General features: G+C 37.2%; 1 protein-coding gene across 6 annotated transcripts in view; it reads left to right on the top strand.

The window, feature by feature from the left end:
- The window catches only part of UNC79 (unc-79 homolog, NALCN channel complex subunit), a 249,130-nt gene that overhangs the window by 38,808 nt on the left and 191,493 nt on the right, over positions 1 to 18,829 (top strand). For all 6 annotated transcript variants that reach the window (XM_036882400.2, XM_036882399.2, XM_036882395.2 and 3 more), the window contains exon 2: positions 13,102 to 13,222. Coding sequence is in view for 5 of the 6 variants with exons in the window: in XM_036882399.2 (XP_036738294.2) it covers positions 13,102 to 13,222 (121 nt within the window). In the remaining variant the exon portion in view is untranslated. The remainder of the gene's footprint in view (positions 1 to 13,101; positions 13,223 to 18,829) is intronic.

The raw sequence follows: 18,829 nt of genomic DNA, 5'->3' as shown, positions 1-18,829 counted from the left end.
TTATTCTGTATTTTAGCTCCCTGTATGTTTCTTTATCAACCTTTGAAGCAATTTTTGTCCTTTTTGTCTGTCTTTCACTCTTTGCCACGAGCGTCTTGGGAGTTAGGGCTGTAGCTGTCTCCTGCACTGTCATATGCCGGTATTGGGCACCTAGTTGACTCTCAGTAATTATTGCTGAATGAGTGAAAGAACAAATTATATGATGACTGCATGATTTTTTAAAAATGGAAAATTCTCCTCTGTTTTTTCGTATTTGAAAAAGAAGAGCAAGGGAATAAAACAGCACTACCTCAGGATTGTTGTGAGGTTTATATGTGTTAAAAGGTTAAAGTGCTTAGAACAGCACCTGGCACATAGTAAATACTAAAGAAATGTTATGTCTCTAAGAATCTTAAAAAGAGTCTCTAAAGAGTTATCATTTTATATTTAATTTTTGTTCAATGTTGAACAAATTAGAGAAAATGTTATATGAGGGACTGAATTATTCTGGAGTATTATGTAGATGTTCTGAGTCATGCCACATCTGAAATTTAGCTCCAGGTTGACCATAAATCTCAACTTTAGTACTGTCTTTAGGACTTTAGCACTGTTGTGGAAGAGAATATACTTTATCAGGAAAGTAGAATCCAAAATATTTCCTGGAGTTTGTCCATGTAACAAGGTATTTACATTTCAGGACAGTGCTGTCTGTAATTCATGTTCTTATTTAGGCAATTCTGGATTATCTGCATCTTTTTAGGGACTATAATTTATGTCTGGTGCAGTCATTTTCATTTGAAATGGAGCCACATTGATTGGATAGGTGGTTGATAATTCAGATATGTTTTAAGTATTGCACTCAGATGTAAAAACTGAAAGATAATTCATAGTTATCAACCTCTGCATATCTCTGAAATTAATTTCCGTGAAATAGCTCCTTGGTTCCTCAAAAATCTATGAGTATTGAGAGCTCAACACAGTTTAGCAGTTTAGTTTTTGTCTGCTCAATCCATATGTCTGGATTTATACTTCCTTGAAAAATCAGCAATGCTCTTGTTTTCCTTCCTTCCCACCCCCATCCTCCCATCCCTGTAGTTTCAAGTGCAGTATTTAGATGTCTTGTTATGCTGGAAAGCAAGTACAAGCTTGTGATGGGATGGAAGGTACTTTAAATTTGGCCTCTTAGGTTCTTCAGTTTCAAAATCTTGATCTGAGGAAGTTGCCCAATAAACTTTTAAAAAAAAGCTTCTATAACCTAACATGACTGCATTAATATGAAATAAACTCTGTATTCCATTTCAAATTATTACTAATATCCACCAAACGCATGAACAGAATTCACCAACATTATCACTTTCTCCATCACTCCATGAAATGTATCTGACTTTCAAAGTTCCTAGAACAAGCCCTCCTGACCAATAGTGCAATAGAACCCGGAATAGCAATCAGTTGACTTTTCTTTGTTGCAGGTGCCCCTTCTCTGGCAAATGAAGTGTTTTCATGTAAAGACTTTTTCCAGCCGGCAAGTGGTTAGGTCTCACTAATTCATGTGTGAAAGCACTGGATGATGTATCTATGTGGTTTTTTAATGTGCTACACTTGCATGGTGGGTCACAACTAGTTCAATTGTTTCTCTTTATAGGTAACATGTCAAAAGTGGCTCTATCATTTACCTCCTATGTGTCCTTGGCAAGTCACTTAATGTCTCGGTAACCCTTGGTATAGAGGCTTATAAGATCTCCACATTTTCTCATTGGTAATATGCAAATAACTGTAATAATACAACTATTATTTTTGTTTATTGGCACAAAGTAAACAGAATTTAGAATCATTACTGTGATTATTTGTGACCTGGAGGATGAGGATTATATCTTTTTTATTGTTTGTTTATCCACTTTTGGAAGTGTCTAGCATGTGGGAGTGTTCAGTCAATATCTGGTGGATGATTAAGAACTGATATCTTTTCCTTTGCTTTTGCTGCTTAACTTTTGTGTAATGTCTACAGTTCCCTAGAAGTCCTGAGGTATATTGTTTTTCACATGTTAAGTGCTCAAAAATGTCACCAAATTATGTAGAAGTGCTTGGAAAAATGTAAATGGCTATGCACATGTAATTGATGATGGTGGTGAGGGTGACGGTGATGATGGTGTTACAGTCGCTTGCCAAAGAACAGGAGTGTTCTTTGCTGAGCTCTCCTGCCTGCTGAAAGTGCCGAGTAAAGTTTTGCCACCTGGAACTAAAACTGACTGAAAAATATATATGTGATCATATGAATATTTGGAAGAATTAACAATGAGATTTGTGATATCTGACATCCTTGTGCCGTTGGGGTGAGATTCGATTGTTTTGGCTGTCTAAGTATGTGTATCTTTTCCCACCACCCTTCATTTGTATTTTCTATGGAGATTTGCTTTCAGTGAAAGAGGAAGGATCCTTCTTTGATCAAGGATTTCTGAAGAACTCTGGTTCTTGTTAGAGCTCCCAAACAACGCTTTGTTGCATTGTTCTCTCCCCGTCTCCATTTCTGAATATCTTTATTATCAGCTATATTTTGTCTTAAAAAAATGAGTCTCTGAATATAGAACTGGATTTCCGGATTTCAGTATCAAATGCAGTAACAGATTTGTGTGTGTGCATGTGTGTGCGCGCGTGTGTGTAGGAGTCATGCTTGATTTTGTTGATGGCATATCACTGCTCTTTTCCTTACTTTACAGATTCTTCCATTTGGGGAAGGAGGAGAAGGATCTCACTTGTAACTGCTGATTTTAGTAGCAATTTATTATCTTGTATGTGCCAGTCATTGTGATAGGTATTTATACATGTAATGTTTTAAAACCCTTACAACAACCCTGTGAGATAGATACCACCATCCCCATTTTATAGGTTAGGAGACTGAGGCTCAGAGAAGTCCATTACTTTGCCCACGTTCTCATAGCTAATAAGTAGAAAAGCCTGAATTCAAATGACAGTTGGGTTTTAATTTTAGTTGAGCCTAATTTTCTATATGCTTTGAACTCTTGGTTCCTCCATTTTCCATCTGTAAAATGGAATTTTTTTTTTTTTGTGAAACCTCTAATTGCTGGGGGTGGGATGAGGAGGAGGGTGGAGGCATCTCTTGGAGTAGCTGCAGAAAACCACAGGTGGATAATGAAATAAATGGAAGGGTTTGGAGAAGCTGGGACATGGGGACCGAAGTGGAAATAAGAGACTAGAGGCGTGTATTCTCTGTGTTCTTGGGGCCTTCGTTGGGAGCCTGGTATGCAGGTTATAGTTGTGACATTGGAAGGGAACAAGGAAGGGCTGCTAAGGAATTTGTACAGTGCCCCTCAGAAATCCGGTGTGGCTCCTGATATTAAGGGATTTATTAATTTTATTGGGTGTAATCGTAGTATTCTGATTAGGTTATAAACATCTTCATTAATCAGGGATTATACTAAAGTATTGACAAGTGAAAGGATCTGATGGAGAGAATTGTGGAAAGGAATGGATGGTGACTAGCACAGTTGAGTGTTGGGCACACAGGCTTCGTTGTATTTTGCTCTCTACTTGGATGTGTTCATATTTCCATAATAAAAAGTAAACAAATAAAAAGATCAAAACCAAACCCCTCTTCCCCAAAAAGCTCCATGTGAAAATAAAGGGTAAACAGAAAAGATGCCGTTATGCTAATGAGGCCTTCTGAATGCTATGGGCTCAAAGGAGACAGGTCATTTGAATTTTGGGCTCTGTGAGTATCAGACCGAACTCCAAACTGTTTCTTTAACATTATCTTCCAACCAAAGTTCCCTTAGTGTGAGTTCTTTAACAGTATCATGGGTTCAAGTTTCATGCCCACTGGGGTAGTATGGGTGGACACTTTTTGCATGCAGGAGTTCTCTGTGGTCCTTACACAGAAGATGAAGCAAGCCTAACTCATTCTGAACTGAAAGGGATCAATTTAAGCTATGCTAATAAGTCTTGTACATTTTCTCCTTCTCCCCCTAAAATTATTTTTCACACACCTAGGGGTGTGCCTCTCTGAAGGTTGTTTCACTTTCCTGCACCTAGAGGTACATACCTCTAATCCTCAGTTGAGACTGGCTCAGAGGCTGAGGACTATTTATTTTCTTCTGCTCTGTCTCTGTTCCCTGAGCTGGTCAGGTGAGAGAGGGCACGTACCATCCTATGATCCTAAGGCCATGCCTGGTTTCTTATGCAGCTAGTTCCCTGAATTGGGCTCCCCGTCTGTCCCCGTCTGTGCCTCTGACTCTTGGAATAGCTATTCTGTGCTCTCTCCATCCTTGCAGACGTAAGTCCATCCTCAGCCTTTAGTCAGCTTTCAGCCAGACCACAAAATGGCTTATGGGAAACTGGAGACTTTGGGAGAAAGTGATGCAGTAGTTCTTGTGATACAAATTGTCCTTCCTACAAGAAATGGGAAGAAGAGGTGGAGAGAATTGGTGTCACATCCAAGATCCAAAACTAGTCCATGAAAGGAATATAAATTCTAAACAGCTTTGTTGTACCAACAATCATGTAATATGTGAATTCATTCATTTATCAAACATGTATTTAGGACCAGACACTTATTAAATGCTGGGTATACAAAAATAGAAGAGCTGGTCTGATGGCAAGGATCTGATATCATCTGAGCGGAGGAAATAGTGAAGGAGTTAATTTACAGTGGTGAATGCTGTGACAGAAGAAAGCCATGTGTGTTGTGAAAGCACTGAAGATATGCATCCACTGTACCTTTGGGTAGGGAGGGTTCGTTATCTGTAGTGAAATTGGTTACAGTTGCATTTTGAGAATTCTTAAGAGTTGGCCAGGCAGAGAAGTATGGATTGCATTCCTGAAGAGAGAATAGTGTATAAAACCAAGGAAAAGTTAAGAGCATTATTAATTGGGGTTCTGAAAAAAGTCAGTGTGGCTGAAGTGTGGTGCATATGGAAAAGATAGAAGGTGAAGCTTGATAGCTGGGCAGGGATTAGTTCATGCTGGACTCTATACGCCAAGTTAATTATTTGAGTTTCTACCAACAGGAAATGAGGAAGATTAGAATTTTAGAATGATTACTCTGGAGGATCATGTGAAAAAGGGATCAGAAGGGTATCAGTCTGGATATCACAGCAATAATGTAGGCAAGAGATTTTGCAGGCTTACATTAAAGTGATGTCAGTGTAGTTGGAGGAGAGAGCAGACTTCAGAGATGATTTCTAGATAGAACCAGTTGGACCAAGAAGTATAAATTGTTGGACATGAGAGACTTTTGAGATACACAAAAATAGTGAATTAAGACAGATATGCAGGGTGATTAAGAAGGATATCTTATTTCTTGCTGATCCTCCAATCAAGAGAAGAAATGAAAAGGTACCAGGCATAATTTTTACTTTAGCCATTGTGATGAGTATTTATAGCAATCCAAATTTGTGAAGTGTTTCAAAGTACTCTATTTATGTTTATCATGCCTCAACGAAAGGTTAGACTGAAAAGAAGATGAATGGTTTAAAAGGGGGGCAATGACAGGAAAAAATCCATAAAGCTTGGACTTTAAGTAGTGGAAAAAGAAACCAATAAAAAATAAGATGGAATTAGGATATATGCTTTCAATCTATAATGCTAATAATCAGTTTTGCAAAGAATGTGGGGGAAGTGTTATTTTAATTTCTCATTTGGCAATAGCACAACAGAACAAAACAAAACAAATAAACAAGAACCCCTGAGGCTCAGAGATATTAAATGCTTTGCTTGAGGTCACACACAGCTGTAGGTGGGAACTCCCGCTGCTCTCGCGCTGCATCCCAGAGCTCTCTGCAGGACATTGTGAGAAATACCCAGCATGTTTACAGTCCCAAGTCATGAAAAGTGACTTGCCATGGACACATAGGAGGTAAATGATAGAGCCACTTGCTGACATGTTACCTATTGGAAGAAAAAAATGGATTAATACTGCAAATAATAATGAAGAATGAATAAAAATCTTTGGAATATGTCAAGTGAAAAGATTATCTGAAGTTCTGTTGAATGAGAAATGGGAGGAAAATAAATTATGAAAAAGAGTTCTCCATTACTTAAATGTTATACAAACAAATTTTGTCTGGAAATTATTTGTGCAAATGATATTAGAATTTTAACAAATTTTTTAAAAGAACATTCATGGGCTATCAGATAGCTGACATTTAAACATTCAGTTCATTTCAACCACTGTGTTAAGGTTGACCATCTTATATGTATCTAGCATTGTGACAAGTTCTAAAGAGGTAATAAATGATATATAAGATAGTTATGTCCTCAAAGATCTCCAAGTGTTCTTAGGGATACTAGATTTGTGAACATAAAATACTTTAGAATCATCTAGAACCTCTAATATCAGTGATAAATTTATATAATTAAGTGACAATTTTTCAGGCAGATAATGAGTGTTCTGAGTAGTCAGAAAAGGGACATAGTGATAATGTCTGGATCCCCCAGAAGGCTTCATGAGTGTATGATTCTTAAAATAGGCCTTCAGAATGAAAGGGATTTGGTTTTTCAAGAAGAAAAGTGTGGGATTAGTGAAGTAAATAAGTTTTGTGTTTTCTAAAAAAATAAACAGATTTAGTCTAATATTTCATCAGATCATTATAGTGTTACTAAATGAAATATTGAAAACAACCTACAGATGAAATAATAGTGAAATAATAGTAGTTTTAATATTTCATGCTATAGCATAAGGTAAATATTATTAAGTCAGTAAAAATAATTATAAAGAACAATGTGGTTTGGTGGAAAAGCTTGGCTTTTATAGCCAGTTAAACTATCAGTTCTATCATTTACTAGCTTTGTGCCTTTGCACAAGTTACTTAATCTTGAGCTTTGGTTTACTGAGCTTTAAAGGAAATGATAACAGCCACTTGTAAAAGTTGTTGTGCGGATTAAAAATAATGTATATGGGGCACCTGATAAGTAATGCATGTTCATTAAATATTATTATTCACATGTACACTACTGGTGTTTAAGGAGATACTGTCTTTTTGAAGGTAAAGGTCTCAATTATGACCAAAAGCTTTCAATCATGAGCGTTTCTTGTTTGATTCAGCAATTCCATGACCAAAATTTATTCTAAGGAAGTAACTAAAGGTTTATGTATACATACTTAAAAGGATATTCTTTGCAGCATTGAATAGAATAGTGAAAAAAAACCCCAAACCTCACAAGCAGATGATTGGTGAGATAAATTATGATCCACTTACCTAAAGGAAAACTATGAAGCCATTAAAATGATGATGTATAAATGTATTTCTGATAGAAGCTGAAGAAAGCAGATTCTGAAATCATATACATTATAATCCTGTTTTGTAAACATATATTTATGCACAGAAAATTTTCTAGATGGGTAATACACCAAAGTGTTAGTTACAGTTGTCTTGGAATAGTGGGCCTTTAGGTGATTTTTATTTTCTTCATTGCACTTAACTGAATTTTTTACCTTTATTGTAATGAGCATAGCTAAAAAAAAATTAAAAAAAAAGGAATGGGTCACTATTAAAATATTTAGTGACATAGGAAAATACTTAAGATTTAAAGAAAAAATGATTTTAAATTTATATAATCCCAATTTTGCTGAAGTATTTTTATATTTTGTTGAAGTCATTCATTATTATAAGACTGAATTTTGCTTTTGTGGCTTTTTTTCTCAAAATGTAGCAAAGCTTCTGAGAAATGATGGGGATAGGATGAGTCGTGAAGTGGCAGAGAGCAGAGACGAGACCCATACATGCCTGGATGGACATCATGACTTTGTTAGACTCCTTTTTGTGTCTTCTTCATTTTCATCTATAGGTTTAACAGTTGGCTTTCTTGGCTATTTCATAACGAAATGATGTTCAACCACTGTAAAAGGCACTCACCCCTCCCTCCCTCTTTTCCTTTCATCCTTATTAGGACCCAGCTTTTTCAGCACCCACTGGTCACTGGGGAACAAGAGACATAGCTCATGGAGCCTACTGTCCAGCTGGGAGGGATGGTCAGCAAACACTCAAATTTTAAGTATATTTTAAAAAATTGTGCTACCTACTGTGAAAAGAAGAACAGACTATTGTGACTGAGAAAAATGGGGGTGGAGGAAAGGGAATCAGTTTAGACCCGGAAATCAGCAAAGACCTCCAAGGGGAAACGACATTTTCAGTCAGCCTTGAAGTATGGATAGGAGTCAGCCAGACAAAATGTATAGGAAAAAATATTCTAGGAAGAGGGACATGCACACATAAAGGTTTTCAGGTAAAAAAATAGCTTTGTGTTAAAAAAAACTGGGGCAAGAGTCAGTGTGTCTGGTTCTTGTGGTCTGACGAGATTGGAAGGTAGGTAGGGAGCTGGTGTAATTAAGCATTTTGGATTTTATTCTGAGGGCAATGGGCAGCCCTGAAGGGTTTTCATGAAATGGTTTATACTTAAGAAAGATTTCTTTGGCTGCTCTGAAGAGAAAGAATGCAGAGAGGCAAGAGAGAAACAGGAAGATGAGTAAGGATGCTGGTAGACTCAACTGGGAGGTGGTGGTTCCCAGTAATAATAGTGCAGATAAAGAACAGAAGGTAGTTTGGAGCTATGTTTTGGTGGTAGCACTGACAGGACTCAGTGGCAGATTGAATTAAGGGACTGAGGGAGAGAGAAGAGGACCTGTCAAAGATGATTCGTGGAATACTTTGCTGGAATGACTTGGTGGATTGCATAGATGGTTGAGTAGGTTTTTTTGAGGGTGAGGGGTGAAATAAGAGTTCAGTGTTGGACATTTACTTTGCAGTTTCTCTTAAGTTCTCTAGTGGAAGAATTGAATAGATGAGGTCTATTACTTAGAAGAGCTACCTGTCTGGGATGGAGAAACACATTTAAGACCAGTTGGCACAGGTAGTGTTGCCAGCCCTGCAGATGGATGGGGTTGCCTGTGGAGAGAATATGGGGACAGAGGAACTGAGAGTCTAGGGCTGAGCCCTAAAGAATTCCAACCTTTAAACATTGAGTAATGGGGTGGTGGTGGTGGCATAGCTCATTGAGAGGGATACATGAGGAAGTAGGGAGACCAGGAAAATGTGGGGCCAGGGAAGCCAGCAGGAGCGAGTTTCCAGGAGGGAGGAATTGGCTGCATGGAACACACTGCAGGTCTGTGAAGGGACGGCCAGAAAGGGCCTATTGGATTTGGCAACATGGAGGCTTAGGTGATGGTGGAAAAAGCAGATTAAGTGGAGTGGTGGAGGAAGCCAGACCGGAGTGAATGGGAGAAAGAATTGGAAGTGATGGAGAGATGATAAAGTATACACGACTCTGTAGTATTGCCTCTGAGGAGAGAGGCCAGTGGCTGGAAGGGAATGTTAAGTCAAGGGGGATGTTTGTTTTTTCCTTTTAACAAGATTCTAGAGTTGATTTGAATGCCAATAGAAGTGATTTAGTGAGAGGGAGCGATTAATGATGTAGAAAGGAAAACTGATGATAGGAGGTGGACTGACTGACAGGAGGGGGAAAGAAGGAGATGCAGGTAGGCTTTGGAAGTCTACTGTGTATTAAGTGAACACTAGGTACTATGGTAAGTGATCGGCACAGTAAGTGGTTTGTTATTTACATCAGCCTCATGAAATTGGCATGATTATACCCATTTTACAGGTGAGAAAACTGGGTTAAGTAGAGATAGAGCCAGAGTCTTAATCCAGAACTGTTTGATTGCAGAGCTCAGACTCTAGCTAACTTACACTTTGATAGGATTTCCCCTGTGCTGGTATATTAATCAGTTTGCCAGGGCTTCCACAGCAAAGTACCACGGACTAGTGGTGTGAACAACAGAAATTAAATTTCTTGCTGTCCTGGAGGCCAGAAGTCCAAGAGCAAGGTGTTGGCAGGTTTGGTTTCTCTTGAGGCCTCTTTGACTTGCAGATGGCCACCTTCTCTCTGTGCTCACATGGCCTTTTCTCTGTGCATACGTATCTCTGGTGTCTCTCCCATGTCCTAATCTCTTATAAGGATGCCAAGCATCCTGGGTTAGAGCCCATTCTCAAGGCCTCACTTAATCGCCTCTTTAAAGGCTTTATCTCCAAATACAGGCGTGTTTTGAGATGAGGACTTCAAAATATGAATTTTGAGGGGACACAAGTCAGAATATAAGAGAGAGCTTCTGTTTTCTTAAAGTATTAGGGGGAAAGAGGATGTGGTGATATTTGGAGGGGTGTGGAGAGGGATAAAACAGTGACTGAAGAGGGGAGAAGGGGCCTCCAAGAGAAATGGAGCCTTCGGGTCAGCTGAGTTGGAGACCACTTGTTTGTATCTGGCCAACCCAATGGTCTGAGTTTCTGCAGCAATATTCAGGTATATGGTTGGAGCAAAGAACAAGAACTCCATGGGGCGGTAAGACTGTTGGGTGTTCATGTGGGCTTGGTAATAAGCCAGAGGATCATCTCTTGTGTGCCAAGTTGGACTGTAAATGACTTTTATTCACGTTTTCAGCACAATTACAAATTTCTATATGTCAGGGACCTTTCTGGCTGTTCTCAAGTTGCTGGAAATATGGAAGTTAAATAAATCTAAGACTGCTAAGGTTTTGTTGCATTCACCAGAGCAAAAATTAGCTTGAATGTTTTTCCAACTGGCTCTATAATTGTCTTCCATGACTATTTACCACTATCTTTGTTCTTCTTTCTCTCTACCCTTCCCCTTCTTTCTTCCTTTTGTCCATCTTCACTCACAGTTATTTACTGAGCACCTACTAGATATCTGGCACTAGGGATACGAAGAGTTGACAGTCTATTGTGGGAGACAGATATGTATACATGCAAAAAATTCCCAAGTGATAAGTGCTATTATTAAAGTAATAATTCACTTGTGCATTTAACCCACAAGTTTATCAAGTGCCTACTAAGTGCCAAGCAGTATATTAGGCTTGGGTTAGAGACATGAGTAAGCTACTGTTTTTGCCTTCAGGAAATTTACAGCCTGATGTAGAAAAATGAGCAGGTAAGTAAAACAAACACAATACAATGTGATGCTTGTAAAATATTAAAAGATATCAAAGAAGAGTGATGCTTGTCTCTGCTTTCCCTTGCATGTTTGGAGACTAGTTGAAAGGAGCCATTGCTAAATTTTAAAAAAGGAAATACAAAAATAATATTCATTTATTTCACATTTTAAAATGCTTGCTATTATTGTGTAGTGACAGATTTGTAAGTCTTGAAATAAGAGCAAGCTGGGGGATCTATGAATTTTTTTCTCATTTGAGCTTATTGTCCTCAAGCTGTGCTATCAACACCTTTTTTAGGTGGTGGAATGATTCTGGTATTCCTGAAATACTTGACAGAAATCTGTGGAATATTGCAACTTGAGAAAAGTTATAGTAGCAGAGCCTTACTGTGGTGGTGGCTGAGCAGAAAGCAGATCCTGGCTTAGCCAACATCTCAGATATTTGGGACCTGAAATGACGTACCAATTTGGGGTTCCCTATAATGGGATTTAAAAAATGATGAACAGCAGATCAAAAACATGGAGAAGAAAATGGAATTTTGGAGATTATTAATTGAAACATTTTTAAGTATCACTTTTTACTTTATCTCAGGAAAAAGTTACTTACAACCAAACACTTAAGGTTTTAATTGAGGCAATGGATGTAAACTTATTGCTTTCTTCAGAAGTGATGTGCTGTACAGACTCAAGGTATTATCTATAGTCTAGACTTATTTTTGTGGGAAAATACCAACCATATGATGGAAATAATGCTGGTAGTGGGAGGGAGAAAAGACGAGTTAGATAAATGGTATTGTGGGATTTAGACTCAACTGCTTTGATATCATGCAGTGAATACCCACCATTTGCATATTGACTTCACTTCAGAATCGTATTCTAGATGATGTCCTAGTGGAAAGAGCACTGGATGGGAGTCAGGGTTTATACGATCTAGTCAAGCTCTGCCATTGACTGCCTATGTGCCTCATCTTCCCCACCTGTAAAATACTGATAAAATGAAATGGTTATGGGAAAGGCATCTAAGGCCCTTCCACTTCTGACATTTCATCATTCTGTGATTCTACGTCCCACACCTATCAAAAGTGTTTTGACTTTCTTTAAATTGCTTAAGCCAGCATTTCAGTTAGGATGCATCCAGGAGCTAATTTCCATGGGCTGTTGGGAACAGCAAGGCCTTGCTTCTCCAGGACTTGATATGTCTTCTGTTAACTGCTGACAGTGAGCCATACCACCTAAAAGGCTTCCCTTGGTAGCCTTAAAGATTGAAAGGACAAATGGACAGTGTTGAGAGCTCTGTGGAAGAGGAGACCTGAGAACCGTTGATCATCATGGCCCCTTGGGATTTGCAAAGAGGAATGATAGAACTGGGCCATTCACTGCAGCCAGGTCAAAGGTCAGGTCAGGAATGTGGACAATGCTGGTGACTCCAGGTAGGTCTAGGAGGGTAAATAAGCCTGTTTAGTCCCTCCTGATTCTTGAGAAGATCTGGGCAGCCAAGCTCAGAAAGCTATTAGGAAGTCTCCTAATTTATGAAATTCCTTGGAAGAAAAATGTGACATTCATTTTTTTCTATTTTTATTACTACCCAATCATTGTATTCATTCTTAATACTCACCAAGTTAATCTACCCAACATATTCTCACAGTTCAAACATTCACAAAACACGTTTTTATAATCCCTTATTGAGTTAAAAATCTGGTTTTCACTTGATGCTATTGTGCAGTGGGCTCCCTATATTTTAGGATTTTTGGAGGGTTGTAGAAAGACCTTTGAGTTTACTCTTTCAGCTTTAGTTAAATAATGTTAAATAGAATTTTCTGGTAGCAGAGATTTATACCTATTATTATTTTGCTGATAATAAGATAACCTGGGGATGATTATAAAATGATTTGTAGTACTGCCTTTCTTAGTGATAAAAGAAAGTAATGGATAATTTGTGAATGAGATGACAAACTAGATAACTAAAAATGATTTTGTGTGCTAAATACGATTGCAAGAAATTAGAGGTCTTTTGTAAATGTTTCTATTATGGACTTCCAGTAAAAATTTATATATTTTCCTGAAAATACTGATTAAATTCACGTATCTGATTACTAAAAACAATAACTGTGTATCTATACGTATTACAAGATGATTCTTCTTTTTTTTTGTTTTGCTTTTATCTAGTTGCTTCCAAGATCCGGTACTTACAGGAATATCATAACCGGGTTCTCCACAACATTTATCCTGTACCTTCGGGAACAGATATTGCAAACACCCTGAAATACTTTTCTCAGACCTTGTTAAGGTAAGTTTAAAAAATATCATCTACTTTGAAAGAATTATTAGGTAGTACTGCTGAACTAATTGGGACCTAAATTTTTACTGAGCTGGAAGTTTTGAAGGGCCTTATGTTTTCTAGTGCTCTGCCGGAAGAGTCTAGACTCAAGTTCTCTGGGTGTGTATAGCAGATCAGATCACAGGCCTAACTGAAAACACAAAGGCTGCCTGGCTACTGCCGGCTTTCCTCAGCTCGACGTCTTTTCAAGAGATTTATACAGTGACCAAAGTTGTAGGTCTGATAATACCATACACTGGGATTAAAAGGAGACCCCACATTGCTAAAATTAAGAATAGGAAACACGAATGCTCTTAAAATCAGAATCATGTAGCATTTTAGGTCCAGCAATAGTACTTCCTACATCTCAAAGAATAACTTATGGTAATAACAATTATTTAATATGTGTGGCACTTAAAGTGTCCAACATGCTTTATGACTGATATGGAAATTCTATGGAGGACAAAGAAACAAAAATAAATACTGTTTTTCGTACAAGGCAGAGAGAGACAGGAGGTACCTGTCTGCTTCACAATTCCCTTTAGGAAGACAAGCAAAGGCGAGCCTCTCAAGTTGATTCAGTTGTTCGGGAAATAACATCTAAGTGAGTGGAACCTTCGGTTTCCCTTAACTTCCAGGGCTTAGTCTCTTCCTTACTATGATCTTTTCACTCCAAACCTGATTTTGGAAACACATAAATTGACCTGCTACAGTTTCTTGTAGCTATATACCACAATAGCTTTGTAAGGTAGGTGGTAGGGAAACACACCCATTTGAAACGACTGTTGTGGCTCTGGAGTTCCCAGTGGCCTAAGGCTTTGCCACGGACAGACCGAATACTTTGTGGAAAGAAGCTTCATGAGGTCAAGTCAGTTGCCAGTCTTCTACAGTCCTGAAATCCTTTTGCTCTTATTCTTTGGAATATCTTTTCTTCTTTAGAACCTTTAGTGTCCCTGTTCTATGTTGAAGAGATTCTGTTTATCAGATTCATAGATTTCATAATTGCATAATAAGTGTAGGACCTTGTTACAGGGTATTTCCCTTTTAAAATTGCAGTGGAATAATTAACTCAGCTTTCATTGTAATAATCAGATAAATTTGTACAACCAAGGCATCCAATTCTGTTCTCTTGGATTCTGCTTTTGTGTTTGAGGTCAGGTTCTCAGTGGGAAACACTTTCCTTTATCCTTTATCACAGATTCTGGAAGTTCTCCGTGTGAGAGGCCCTCTTCAGTAAGAAGCAAATGTTGAATTCCTTTGCAAAGAAACTCTGACATCCTAGTTGGCACGTTAAAGCTTACTTCTTAGGTCTTAGTCATTGTGCCAAAAGCTAAGAAATTTAGGATACCGAAGTTATGTTTGTTCTGTTTTCTTGAGCAATGGATCATTAGAATATGATCATGGGTGATAGCATTTTAATGGTGAAACCCGTGTTAAGGAAGTTTATTCAAGCGGCTGTGGGAGAAGATTCTGTGCAATTGGGCTGAGCCCATTTTCAAAGGAAACAACATCAACTCTTAATGTTCGTAGTACTAACAACAGCTGTCACTATCATTGCATATAGTGTAACCATAGTCATTGTATGTGCCAACACTGTTCTAAGCATTTATATGTGTCATTTTCATTTAATCCCTTATAGTAATTCCATGAAATAATTGTGCTGTTATACCCATCATACAGATAATGAAACCTAAGCATAAAGTAGTTAAGTAAATTGTTCAAAGTTAATATTTCTAGTATGGGTTGGCACCAGCATTTCGCTGTGATGGTCCTAATCCACAGCACATTCTCTCAACAATTGTACTATACTGCTTCTCCCTAGTACTAGTAGTTGTCTGAGTACAGAGGCACTTTCTTGTTAAACATTTTGTTTGGCCTTTGGGAATTGTGGCATCCATTATGCTGGAGTCCGTAGAGTAGTGTTGGCTGTGCTTGAGGTTAAGGCAAGAAAGGAAGTGCTTGATGCAAAGATTTGCTATCTTTTCAGAAGTTAGATTGAGCTGTACATGAGGTGATGTGGACAGGGTTTCAATTCCCAGATGTTTTATCTCCCACTCAGCAATTCACTGTGGATAACAGGTCAGAGCAGAGTCAAAAAACCAATGGGGCACACACACCCTAAGTGGGAAAAAGAAAGAAAACACTGAGGAATATAACATGTCATGGGTTGGACTTTAAAACCTACAGGTTCAAATCTTGGGTTGAACCCAGTGCATTTTTTCCCCCTTCTTGCCTACCTCAGCTTTGTTTTCTTAAAAAAATCTTTCATCTATTTTGTTTATTGGAAATACAGAACTTAAAAAACTATTGTCCTATAGGTTGGACCAAGTTATGATCACTTTCACTGTTGGTATATATAGCCATAATAATCATATTTATATTTCTTCATTTTATTTATGCTATTAGAAGTTCAAGACAAATAAGATGGTCTGGATATTTGGTGTCCAAAATTATTAACATTAAGACTTTCTACTTACCAACATGATGGGTTCCCTTTGCATTTTATATAGTTTTTACATAGAGAAATACTTGCTTTCAGAATTCAGACTAACAGAGTAACCCTCTGTCTTTCCATTTGGATATTCTCAAGGAAGTTAAAATAATTATTATTTTGGTTAAAATATGCAACTTGAATTTCCAGTAGCTTCATCTGAGTCAGAATTGCATTTTTAGAGTAGGTGTCCTTTGGTATTCATGCGTTCATGTAACTGCCTTTGATTTCAGTAGGCTTTTGTACATATTTCCAAAGGCAGAGATTAGCCTAGGTGTTTAACTTCTATTAATTTAATCCACTGGACAGGGGGGATTACATGTTACAATAATCGACTGTATCAGCAGTTGAATAGTCCACATTGGTCCATAATTAGACTCATGTTAGAGTTCATGGAGATTCCCTAAACTCTAGGTTTGTACAAGTCAAGTCCTGTGTGTTACTCAGCTTGCTAGTCCTTGAGCCTAGAACAGTGTTTGGTCTTAGAAGGGGATCAATAAATGTTGTTCAGTTGAATGACTTAAGTTTACATTTCATCTGTGGCAGGACCTTTATAGAGCATTTACTTCATCTTGCAGTAATTTGGCATCCTGGGCAAAATTTCATCTGAGTGCTGAGTTGTACTCATTTAATTCAGTAGGGACTTAAATGTGGGAACAGACACACAGTTTATGCACAATCTCAGAGTTTAGTTTCTGTTTGCTTTTACTATTAGAGGCAACTATGAAGATTATCTGGTTTCATCCCCCTCTTTGCTGTCTAAGGCAGGGAAAGTTGTCTGAGAGGAGTCTGTCCATTTTATATAAGAAACAGTCTGGAGCCATATTTTAAACATCTAAGGTCTTCTTTAAGGACTTGCCTTTACCTAGCAGAACATTCCAGTCTTCCTAGGTCAAACCTCTTTTTGAATTCTTTCTCCAAGTCTTTCTTCTAGTGCCATTCAAGCTGCTAGCACATAAAATCTTTTTAAAAACCTTTAAGTTTGGAGGGAGCTATTTGGTGCTAACTCTTCAGAAATTAGAGTTTTTAAAAGAGATTCTAGTCACAGTTCAATAATCATAATTGACTTGTAATTTTTAATTGCTTAGGAAAAATATATAGACCTTAAATGACTGATTTAAGGTCCACAGAGTAGCTTTAGGTATAGCATGATCAAGTAAACGTTTAGTGCATGGGTTCAACTCAAATGTCCAAATTTATAATCTTATAGAAAGTTTATTTGATGTCTTAATTTTGTGTGCTATAAATACCTCAGGGCAACTTCTCATCTTTCCCAATACTCATAGAGGTCTTCTGTTGGTTTTTTCTGATATTGAAAGTAAATGTTTGATAAAGAGGATCTCAGGAGGGAAAAGGAGAGGTGAAAAGTTGGCTTCTGGGTCAAACTCTTCTGAGCAGGGCATTCTTAATATTCTTTTTGGTTGGGTGAACAGAATTCTGGGAAAGAATTTCAGATGGGGAAGATGGTTTTATTCCCAAGGAAGACAGTTTGGTTGGGGAAATAAGTTTTTTTAAATAAACTTCATAAAACGTCATAAAATCACAATGCATTGTACATTTATTCATGAGCCCTTCTTAAGTTTTTCCACAAATGAAAACATTTCCTTACATTGAAACATGAATGGTAATTTAAAATTGGCTTCATGGATAACTCATCTTCAGCCATTTTTTCTCAACCTCACCACTTACTAAATCTAAAGGCAGTGAGAGAGAAGTTTTACTGTTTCAATGCCGATATTCTTCCCTCCCTGCATGTAGAAGTTGTTGCTCCTATGATTTGGGAACCCTGCATATCCAAGGAGGGAAAAATATCAAAGTAGAGTCTCCAAAGATGATTTGACTAGTGTTTGTTAAATTATATCACACTTTGGAAAAATACTAGCATATGTTTGAAAAAAATGATATGCTGTATTTCCCCCACCAAGGAAAAGTTTGATGAGAATGCTGAACTTAATTTAAAGAATAGCTTTAATGTATGATTTGCAGCTAATTTTATTCTTAAGGCAAAATGTTGTTTCTCTACACCACTTCTGTAAGATCCACATCTTGTAATTTTGAAAAGATGCTGGTAGTAGGCTGATTTAGGGCTGAAGTTTGGGAAATAATATTTCTGATTTATATTCATTGTGATTCTAAAGGAATTTTCAGCGGGGTAGAACCCTACAGGATTAAAACAGATTTTTGGTGACTGGGCTTATTAAGAATATAACATTTAAAGGCGGTACTTTCAGGGGTAATTGAGTTATATGAGGAAAATATATAGTCTGACGGAAAATCTGATGGTATTTATAAGAGATGCAGGCAGGCAGGAGTAACTGGAATGTTGATATTATTTCACTGTAAAGTATAAGCTTACAAAGTTTAATACATCACACACACAAAAAGGTAAATTTAATCCCTTTAAAAGTAAAATATAATTACACTAAATCTTAAGTTATTTATTGCTAAGAAGTATTACATAACTATTCTGAAATTATTTTTATTATTATTAATTGTTTTTCCCTGGACATTGGGTAACAGAAGACAAAGGAAATCGAGGTAAATTAGGTACATGGAAAATAAAAAGCATGTAGTCATTTTTCTTACATTGTAACATATTTTGCACTAAGAGTGAATAAAAATAAATGTAAATTTGAAATAGTAAGCATGCTTGACACTAACCAGTTCTTCACACCACTGTAAAATTGTAACTGTAATATCATTAACTAAGAACTTAGTAATGTTTGATGCACAGAGTAAGTGTAAAACAAGGTTATATTTGTGTAATGAAGAATTTATAAATTGTCATCTATCTTGATTAAAATATAAGTGTACTATATAAAAGCACCTGGTTAGTGCGGCAGATATTATCACTATAATGTGTAGCAATTGCCTTTAATGATAAATAGCATAATCTAATTTTAAAAACCTAAACATTTGGCTAAGCAGTCATTTCTTTGATTTTTAAAATGAACTTCTCTCCTTTATTGCTTTTACTAAAAGGTTTTAATTTAAAACTTAAGGCTAAAAGTAAGCCCATCTATTTTTAGAATTTAGTTTTTATTCCCATTAAACTTTTTATAACTTCCTAAATGATCTTTCCTTTA

This window comes from Manis pentadactyla, chromosome 11 (genome assembly GCF_030020395.1).
Source record: "Manis pentadactyla isolate mManPen7 chromosome 11, mManPen7.hap1, whole genome shotgun sequence".
Classification (NCBI taxonomy): domain Eukaryota; kingdom Metazoa; phylum Chordata; class Mammalia; order Pholidota; family Manidae; genus Manis; species Manis pentadactyla.
Note: the sequence above shows the minus strand (reverse complement) of the source record. Positions and strands in the feature narration are given on the sequence as shown.